Genomic DNA, 10,871 nt, shown 5'->3' with positions numbered 1-10,871 from the left:
TGTCTCTCATACCATGTCCTGATTGTCACTGACCCCATGTCCTTGTTGTCTGTCCCCATGTTCTTACTGTCTCTCATCCTATATCTTAGCTGTCTCTCCTTCCATGTCCTGATTGTCACTGACCCCATGACCTTGTTTTCTCTCCCCATGTTCTTGTATGTCTCTCATCCCATGTCCTGATTGTCACTGACCCTATGTCCTTGCTGTCTGTCCCCACAGCCTTGCTGTCTTTTCCCATGTCCTTGCTGTCTCTGATCCCATGTCCTGATTGTCCCTGACCCCATGTGCTTGCTGTCTGTCCCCACATCCTTGCTGTCTTTTCCCATGTCCTTGCTGTCTCTGATCCCATGTCCTGATTGTCCCTGACCCCATGTCCTTGCTGTCTGTCCCCACGTCATTGATGTCTCTTATCTTCTACCTTGGCTGTCTCTCCTTCCATGTCCTGACTGTCTAGCTAAAGGAGGAGACACACCAAAGACTCTAAAGCAGAAATCGTCTTTCCTTCTATGTCCTGACTGTCTCCTATACCAGGTCCTGGCTGATCTTCTTCAAGCATAACAGACATTTATTTCCCATATTATAAGAAATCATACATTTACAAAAATAAATAACATGTGATATAATGCAGAATGCAAACATAATTACAATAAAACTATAAAACAATCATTAACAAGTTATATCGAAATCAAAGTTTTTGTAAAAGGTTGAAAAAAATATGTTCTAGTTAGACAGACCATTATTTATATATATACACATAATTACAGGGCTGGAAAAATCTCATTGTAGTGAGGAGTAAGATGATACTAGTCAGGAGTTACAGATATTTATAGAAACATACATTTTGATGGCATAAAAGAATCAAAAGGTTCATCATATTTGCCAAATACTTATTTCTTAAGTATTTCTTAAACGTGAGTCTAAAGGAAACGAAAACCCAAACTTTTTCTTCATGATTCAGTTAGAAAATGCAAATCTAAACAACTTTCCAATTTATTTCTATTATCAAAATGTGCTTCATTCTCTTGGTATCCTTTGTTGAAGGAGCAGCACTGCACTACTGGGAGCTAGTTGAGTATGTCTGGTGAGCCAATGACAAGACGGCCTTTATGTGCAGCCACCAATCAGCAGCTAGCTTCCAGTATTTCATTTCTGCTTCTGAGATTGTCTAGGTATGTTTGTCTACAAACGATACCAAGAGAAAGAAGGAAATTAGATAATAGAAGTAATTTGGAAAGTTATTTAAATTTGTATGCATCTTTCTTAATCAAGAAAGAAAAATGTGGGGTTTCATGTCCCTTTAATTAATTAATTATTTGGACATATATCTATATATATATATATATATATACACACATACATAAACACATACATGAAACTGTGTGCATCCATCCAGGCCTCTGCACAGAGAATTATGGCAAATATACATAGTACATCATTAGTTATTTGACATATACAGTTGGTACAGCTTTTGAGTTGTGAAATGCTAACATATTAACAACATGTGTCCTCTAACAGGCTTCTGATAATTGTTGTTGATCACTGGTTTCACCTACTGAAACTGATGCACTTGCCATCACAGAGCTGGTAGTAGGAAGTGGTCCAAGGTTAGAGTTGCCCGATGTTGTTCCTGATCCTGATTCCGCCTGAACATGCTCAGCATTGCCTGTTATACCTGGGAGACACTTTCTTGGGCACCAAAAACAGCAAAATGATTCCATAAAGATTGTCTTGAACTTATCTGAAGCAAAACAGTAGAGTATAGGATCCATACAGCAGTTTGTTCCTGATAGCATCCAAGTGATGTAATAGACAACCTCGGTGTTCTCCAGTAGAGAACAATGTGTTGGAAAAAAAAGCTTAACGGTAACCCCCATTGTTCTGGTGATATGAACTGGGACATAACAAATTATGAAGATAACCAAAGACACACTTATGGTCTGTATCGACTTCTTCATCATAACTTTACTTTGTGTATTCATGGGATTCACTTTGAGAATATATCGGCTTAATAAACTATAACAAAGTATGGTTATGGAAAAGGGAATCAGCATTCCCGAGAATATGATGACCCAGTTCCAAACAAAAAATAAAACCGCAAGTTCAGTTTGATGGAAACTGAGACATTTTGTGGTTTCATGAATATAGGAGGTTTTCATGGTGAAGAAAAATGGAATTCCTTGGAGACAAAGACATCCCCAGACTACAAGAGCAACTTTCTTGATAAATGAGTTCCTGGTCAAAACTGTTCTCTTTAGGTTATGAACAATCGTGAAGTATCTGTGGATGCTGATGAGAGTGAGAAAATAAATACTTCCATACATGTGAGCACTGAGTAAAAAGACCTTAAACTGGCAAAAGAACGTTCCATAGGTCCAGTCGTCTGTCAGGGAATAGGCAATAATGAGAGGGGCCGCCGGAGTAATGATTGCATCGGCGATGGCCAAGTTAAACTGAAGAACCACAACAGAGTTCCATTGCTTTATACGGAACCAGAAGATCCATAAACTGATGCAGTTCAAGATAAATCCAATGAAAAAAACAAAGCACAGGAAAATGGGGATGGAACGATGTATTCTTTGGGGTTGGCATTCGGTGATGTTTTCTGACATATTCAACATCCCAAGGGATTTCTTGTGTTTGGAACCACAGCAATTATTCTGCTTGAATTAAACCTACAGAAAGTTAAATAGAAAAAAAAGGTATTGGTGACACCAATATTAAATAGCATCAGTGCTAAATATGTTGTACCAGTGTAAGATATTACGTGTTTGACCAGTGTTCCTGGCATTTTTAATATGAGATTGTACTGACATTCTTAACAGGAGATTGTACTGATGGTCCTATTGGGAGATAGTACCAGCACTGCAAATGGGGGAATTGCCCAAAAGCTCCTAATTGGTAATTGTACCATGTCACTAAATTGCCCTAATGTTCCTAAAGGGAGATTTCCCTGATGTTCCTAATGGGAGACTGCACTGATGTTTCTAATGGGAGATTCCAATGATGTTCCTAATGGGAAATCGCACTGATGCTCCTAATGAGAGTTTCCTCTGATGTTCCTAATGGGAGATTGCACTACTAATGTTACTAATGGGAGACTTCCCTGATGTTTCTAATCGGATATTCCTCTGATGTTTCTAATAGGAGACTTCCCTGATGTTTCTAATAGGAGACTCCCCTCATGTTCCTAATAGGAGACTTCCCTGATGTTTCTAATAGGAGACTCCTCTGAGGTTCCTAATAGGATACTCCCCTGGTGATTCTAATAGGAGACTCCTCTGATGTTCCTAATAGGAGACTCCCCTGATGTTCTTAATGAGAGATCCCCCTAATGTTCCTTTTTAGGAGATTGCACTGATGTTTCTAATGGGAGATTCCCCTGATGTTCCTAATGGGGATTCCCCTTATATTTCTTAGTGAGAGATTCCACTGATGTCCCTAATGAGAGATTCCCCTGATGTCCCTAATAGGAGACTCCCCTGATGTTCCTAATGGGAGTTTTTTTTTTTACACTGTAATGTTTAAAATAAACTGTTTAGTTATGCATAGTAAAAGAAGGCTTACCCTGCTACATATCTTTCTCTAATTGACTATTAGTATAAACAATGCATTTTATACTAATATTATGACCGGGGCCAACCTTATCAGCTGCAGGTTCAAGCCCACATTGGCTCTTCCAAATGAGGCAAGTGGTGCGTGGAGTTTGGCTACTGAATGCAAGACACATTTTTTTTTTAAATGTTTAGACTTGTCTGATATGTTATTCTATAGCACAGCAAAAAAAATAAACTTTCATGATTCAGATTCAACATGCAATTCTAACAAATGTTCAATGTACTTCTATTATCAAATTTGCTTTGTTTTCTTGGTATCCTTTGTTAAATCACATATCTAAGTAGGCAGTGGCTACTTGGGAGCTAGATGGTTATTGGTGGGCTCATCAGATATGTTCAACTAGCTCCCAGTAAAGTATTGCTGCTCCTGAGCCTACTCTTCAACAAATTATACCAAGAAAATTAAAGGGACAGTCTAGTCAAAAAATACTTTCATGATTCATATAGGGCATGTAATTTTAAACAACTTTCCAATTTACTTTTATCATCAATTTTGCTTTGTTCTCTGGGTATTCTTATTTGAAAGCTAAATTTAGGTAGGCTCAAATGCTAATTTCTTAGCCCTTGAAGGCCGCCTCTTATCTGAATGCATTTTCACAGCTAGAGAGCATTAGTTCATGTGTGTCATACAGATAAAATTGTGCTCATGCACGTGGAGTTACCTAGGAGTCAGCACTAATTGGCTAAAATGCAAGTCTGTCAAAAGAACTGAAATAAGAGGGCAGTCTGCAGAGGCTTAGATACAAGGTAATCACAAAGGTAAAAAGTATATTAATATAACAGTGTTGGTTATGCAAAACTGGGGAATGGGCAATAAAGGGATTATCTATATTTTTAAATAATAACAATTATTTTGTAGATTGTCCCTTTAATGTTTTTAAGAAATCACTGCTCATACTAACAGTTTGAAAATGATGTATCAGTAATACTTAAGAATATAGATTTCTGTTATATTATAAAAACTTGTAAATCCTAAAGTCTGATACGTTTCAATCTAGTGTCTGTTCTGCAATTAGTGCCTGAGGTCTTTGAGTATCAGTGCCAATTTATTTAGGGTTCCTCTGAGATAATTATCAGTTGTCTGTTAATTAATTATCTAATTGTTTGATTGCTATACATATCTTTCAATCTAATAATCCACATTTGATCTAGTTATCTTTACAGTGATAAAATTATGTATTAAAGGACCAGTAAATATATTACAATTGCATAATCAACATATATATCATAAAAAGACAATGCAATAGCACTTTAAATAAGTTTAACATCCTTCCCCAATGAAAAAAAATACTTCACGTTTTCTTTTAAAATGTAAATATTACAAAATAGTCATTAAATTGTCTAACCTTTGGTAGACGACCGCACAGCAGCGACTAGAAGTCCCAGTTGAGGTTTTTGGGGCCAGCTGTAGAGAATTATGAATATGCAGAGCAGTAAAATTAGAAACCAAGTGAGTACAAAGCAGAACAGGGATGTATTTAAAGACTTGTCTGTAAAGGAAGTGAGGAGCCAATTTCCCCATCTGATTAGCTGTTGCACAAGTCTGTCAGCTTTACTTGGTAATGTACAAAATCTCGTACACACAGTTCTTGCTTCATTTGTCGTCGGAACAACACAGGGGGAACACGCGCCAACACAATGCAACAGCTCTATACAATGTGTTCAGTCTTTTGCATATATTTTGGCCTTTATGGGAGTCTACCTGAAGCAATATGGCTTCTATACCAAAATACCTGTGCAAAGTTTATTTAGAAGCTCAAAATACCTGTGTTATTCTGTCAGGGAAATTATAAAAATAAAATTAGATTAAAAAGAAAGTTCTCATGCAAAAACTAAGGCATAGATTACAAATGTTGTGCAAAAATATTAGCGCTATTGAGAGCTACCACTGCACAAGTTGATATTACAAGTTGAAAGTAAAAAGTTTGCAGGCAAGCGAAAGACACAGGTGCATTAACATCTCAAGCACTAATTCCCTTTCCCCATAGAATTTTCTGGGGCGCGCTACAAAACTTTTTGTCTGGCTTTTGCTCGCAAACTATATTAAAGGTACTTTAGGCTGACTACACTAAAACCTATGCACCAAGATTACAAGTTCTGCACTAAATCCAGTGCGTAATTAAATAATGGAGAGGTTATTTACCTACTCACTGTACATAGCCTTGGTCATGATAATAGCTGAGGTCTGGCTCCTAAAGGAGCATACCTGTTTAGATAAAAAAGCTAAGTTTAGAAAGTTTAAAACATGGAAATTTATAATGTGCGATGTTGGCTGGGCATTTGTCTACTTTTGTGTTGTCCTAACTTTTCTCTTTTCATTCCAGCTAGTGACTGCGGTCTTTGTGACAATTGCTCTGTTTGACATAATGACCGCCTATAATCCTGTCAACTGGCCCGTTTGTCATGTGGGGGGGGGGAGGGGGGAGGGGATATGTTAATGTTTATGCTCTCTTTGACAGGTTTAGTTACCTTCATGTCTCAGACACGAACCCACCTGATGATACACGAAAAGGATTTGCAAGTATATTTAAATTGTTTTACTCTAGTGCAAGGTTTCCTGAAACAGCTTCTATAAGTATTGCCCATGCACACGAATGGGGGGGGGGTGAGTGGAATCAGGGGAACCTCCCATTGCTTGTTTTCATGTATTTTAGAAAAGGGCTACTTAAACATATCGCCTTTCTTACCAACTTGTTGCTTGTTTGGTGGTCCCCTGTGACACTGCACTACCTCTACCACACAAGCACTTTGATACTTGCACTGTTATTACTAACCTTGCTCTTTTTCAGGTGCAATAGAAAAAGGTTTTCTAATTGTAACGTTTCTCTAGCTAATTCAATATTTGTTGGACTGTTGCCCTTGCACATATGTTACAAGCCTAAGAAATTGCTGGCGGTTCAGCCGTCTGTCTTTATACATTCTGCTAGGAGGGTTTACACGGGTGTTGATATTGTGGGTTTTGTTTTGTTCTGTTTTGTTCTGGGGCCTTTTTTTTTTTTTTTTTTTTTTTTTTCTCTTCCCTCCTCTCTCTTTCTCTCCCTCTCTCTCTCTCCCTCTCTCTTCTTCCCAACCCTCCCATCCCCTCCTTGTCTTCCCGCCCCTCCCCCTCCTTGGGCTTTGTCCCGGCTTAGCAACCCTCCATGCTACCATAAGTTAGTCTCCTATGCCCCTTAAAATTCTGACCTGGAACGTGGGAGGCATCAACTCCCCCGTTAAAAGGCGGGCAATACTTACGCACCTAAGGAGATTGGGTGCGGATATAGCCCTATTACAGGAAACTCATCTGTTAGATGAGGAACATTCTAAACTACAGAGGGATTGGGTGGGCCATGTGCTCTATAATTCACACACTAGTGCCAGTAGAGGTCTAGCTATCTTACTTGGCAAACGACTTCAGGTGACTGTTAATCATACATATCTAGATAGTGATGGCAGATTTATGATCCTACAGGCAGACATCAATGATGTCAAGTATGTATTTTGCAACATTTATGCCCCTAATCATAGATCAACGTATTTTTGGAGGCACTTAACCCAAAGACTTTGCCCGTATATGGATTCAAGACTGATTATAGGCGGAGACTTCAATATCTCCCCCTCACACATGCTGGATAGAGCCTGGCTGGGCACTCATCTAGTGAAAGACCCTAAGAAAAATTACAAAGCGAGATATGAATTCAAGATTTTTGATATGCTGGAGACACACCTTAACACGTGTGATGTCTGGAGATTACTCCATCCAGAGGGCAAGGACTACACTTGCCTAGCCAAGGCCAAACACACTTTATCAAGGATTGACCTGTTCTTGGTCTCTAAGCCCCTGATTTCTCAGGTTCAGACCTGCACTATACATGATATTGTCCTATCCGATCATGCACCAGTTGCACTGATCTTGGGCGCACATGGTCCAAGAGCAAACAGGAATACTCTCAGATTCCCTACATACCTAGCCTCCTCGGAGGCCTTTGTCAAATTTCTACAACAGGCCTGGACCGACTACTATACCGACAACAGGGCACATATAGATAACGCCCAGCTTTTCTGGGAGACAGCAAAATCAGTTCTATCCGGCTCCATAATTTCATACATCTCAAAAATTAAATACAAAACGCAACTCAGATACCTGGACCTTAACAAAACGCTGTCCCGGGCCTACCAAGCCCATTGCTCTCTCCGAACATCTGACACGTATGAGAGATACGTGGCCAGTAAGGCTGAATTGGAAGCGTTCATGAGACATCAGGCGGCCTCAGGCTTGCTAAAGATGGCTGGTAAATATTACAGATTTGGTAATAGGCCAGGTAAAATGCTGGCGGCACTAACTAAACCAAAGTTTTCAAGGTCTAACATTGCGGCACTTAAACATAACGGGCGCACACACACTTCCCCCGAGGAAATTGCAGATTGCTTCACTCAGTATTTTACACGACTTTACACGTGTCAGGACTCCCCTGACCCGGCCTCCAAAAATCACTTCTGGCAAGATCTTAAACTGCCTCAATTAACTCAAGACCAGATGGATGCTATGAATGCCCCCATCACGTTGGAGGAGGTCTCGTTTACCTTGAAGTCTCTCCCTGTCGGGAAGGCGCCGGGACCGGATGGTCTTCCGGCCGACTTCTATAGAATCCTATTACCACAAATTGGCACCTCACTGACCAAGCTCTTCAATGCCTTCTTTCAGGAGGAGGCATTGCCTTCTCGGGATTTCACCTCTGCTCACATCACCCTGATTCCCAAGCCGGGTAAAGACCACTCTCTTCCTGAATCGTATCGCCCCATCTCCCTACTCAACACGGACTATAAACTCTTTATGAAAATAATGGCCAACAGATTAAAAACCTCCCTCCCCCAATTGGTTCACCCAGACCAGACGGGTTTCGTGTTTCAACGATCCTCGGTAACTAATCTTCGCAAGGTGCTTCATGTCATTGACCACTACTGGTCCTTGAACAAGAGGGGAGAGGGATCCACTGCGGCGGAGGCCTTCCTGCTATCGCTTGATGCGGAGAAGGCCTTCGACCGTGTGGAGTGGCCCCACCTGATAGATACGATGCAACGGTTCAACTTTAATGGCCCCTTTTTAGAAATGATCCGTAAAGTGTACCACGCCCCAATGGCTCGAGTTCTGGTTAATGGTCTCTTCTCCTCAGACTTCCAGCTGCAGCGAGGCACTAGACAGGGGTGTCCCCTGTCGCCCCTTCTGTTTAATCTGGCTCTTGAGCCTCTGGCTATCAAACTGAGGGACTCTTTTCCGGGCATTGTACTGGGAAATAACCCGATTCAAATAGCCCTATATGCGGACGATATGCTACTCTTTGTAGACTCACCCTCCAAACACATACCGCGTATAATGCAGACTATCTCCGAGTTCGGAAATTTCTCGGGATATAAAATCAACACCTCCAAATCGGAGATCCTGTGGCTTAACAAACATCCCGATTCCGGTTCCTCCTTCCCGTTTGTGGAGGTACCGGGGGCACTCACATACCTTGGCATCAAGGTTCATAAAGACCCCCACAAGATGTATACGCTCAACATTTCTGAGAGATGTAAGAGCTTAGCCACACAACTTCATAGCTGGAACACTCTCCCACTGGGTCTATCGGGCAGGGTCAGCCTGGTCAAGATGACCCTACTACCGAAAATATTATACCCTTTGTTGATGCTGCCCTTCCTTATAACCAAGGGCGATTTGGCCATGTGGAACAAAGCTATGTCCGCCTTCATCTGGAAAGGTAGGAAGCCCCGCGTAGCTCTGGAGAAGCTTCAGCTCCCCTTTCTCAGCGGAGGTCTGGGAGTCCCCAACTTAAAGCTTTATAATTGGGCGACCCTAGCCAGATTGGTAACCGATTGGCAACTGGGCACCTCCCACTTTTGTGTGGCCCCATTAGAAGAAGCGCATCTGGCTCCCATCGCTCTAGCATATCTCCCTTATGCCCCACTGAAGGACATTCCACAATCCATAGCTTCCAGTGTCCTATATAAGGACCCCCTGAGAGCGTGGCAATTAATCCATAAACATATGGGAATTCTTCACCCCCCCTTAAAGTTTCTGCCACTCGTAGGCAATCCGGATTTCCCGGCAGGGAATGAATATAAACCTTTCCATATTTGGAAATCTCTGGGACTCGGGACAGTGGGTGATGTGGTAGACCCATTGTTGCACACGGTTAGATCTTTCCAAGAACTCAAAACCAAATTCGCCATTCCCAACAAGCACTTTTATGCATATTTGCAGGTGCGACACTATGTCTCGAGCCTCATGCTCGCTAACACGGACTTCTGGAATAGATCTCCCTTTGCTGTCTCTCAGACCATGTTTCAACTGGGTTGTTTCTCAATTTCAGACTTCTATAAACAACTAATAAAGCGTAAAGAACCCATTATACAGACACAGATCCTTACTAACTTACAATTAGACACTGCCCCGACATTGACGATACAAAACATAACAGATAGCATAGAAACAGCTAGATCAGCTACACTAGCAATACCACTTAGAGAATCCCAGCTCAGGATGCTACACAGAGACTACATCACCCCTCACAGATTGTCGAAATGGAAACCTGAGCAGCCTGATGCATGTGTTAAATGTAGTGAGGGATCCCCTTCACTACAGCATTATTTTTTCCTTTGCCCGCAGATTAGACAGTTCTGGGGGCAATTACAACACTGGTTTAGAATCACATTCAAAATTGAGATTGAAATAGGGGTGAATAATGTGTTTGTTTTTGGATGGGAGGCTGAGCATAAACGGCTTCACAAACTTCTCACCCTATGTACACTCCTGGCCCGCAGCTGCATATTAGAGAGATGGCTTTCTAGAAAACCACCCACGATAGCCCAGTTCAGGCTTCGCCTGATGAAACAGCTCTTCGTGGAACAGCATGACACTAAACTTAACACTAAGCTTAGATTACAACCCTTCCTTAAAAAATGGAAGCCCTTTGTTATGACCTTACAACCTACCCTGCAACGACAAGTTCTTGGGCCCTTTGTTCAGCTAGAATCTATGCAACTAGCAAACCTGAGAGGTGAGTGGCAGGAGCTCATGGAACCCCCTATAGGTACCCCTGGTGCGGTTTTCCGGGAGGAAATGTTGTTCTAACCTGACACACAATAATCTAATGAGTCATAATACCTCACATCCTGCAATACCCCGTCCGCTTGATGTTCGGGTGGGGACCGCACGTTCCCCAACTCCCTTCCCTTGATACCTCATTACCTACCTGTTTCCCATTCCATCTTCCCTCC

At 41.4% G+C, this 10,871-nt stretch overlaps 1 protein-coding gene across 1 annotated transcript; it reads right to left on the bottom strand.

Annotated features, from left to right (window-relative positions):
- Positions 1-1,394: 1,394 nt before the first annotated feature.
- On the bottom strand, positions 1,395-5,044 carry LOC128642748 (P2Y purinoceptor 4). The gene is made up of 2 exons (XM_053695537.1): positions 4,961-5,044; positions 1,395-2,672 (listed from the first exon to the last, which is right to left on the bottom strand). Exon 2 carries the CDS (start codon positions 2,616-2,618, stop codon positions 1,509-1,511), a length of 1,110 nt encoding a protein of 369 aa, XP_053551512.1. The 5' UTR covers positions 2,619-2,672; positions 4,961-5,044; the 3' UTR covers positions 1,395-1,508.
- Positions 5,045-10,871: the final 5,827 nt, after the last annotated feature.

The sequence above is a fragment of the Bombina bombina genome, chromosome 12 (genome assembly GCF_027579735.1).
Source record: "Bombina bombina isolate aBomBom1 chromosome 12, aBomBom1.pri, whole genome shotgun sequence".
Lineage (NCBI taxonomy): Eukaryota > Metazoa > Chordata > Amphibia > Anura > Bombinatoridae > Bombina > Bombina bombina.
This window is presented reverse-complemented; position numbering and strand designations above follow the sequence as displayed.

What these genes read in the sequence shown, in the direction of transcription:
- LOC128642748 (XM_053695537.1), bottom strand. Translation starts at nt 2,618, where the DNA reads ATGTTGAATATGTCAGAAAACATCACCGAATGCCAACCCCAAAGAATA.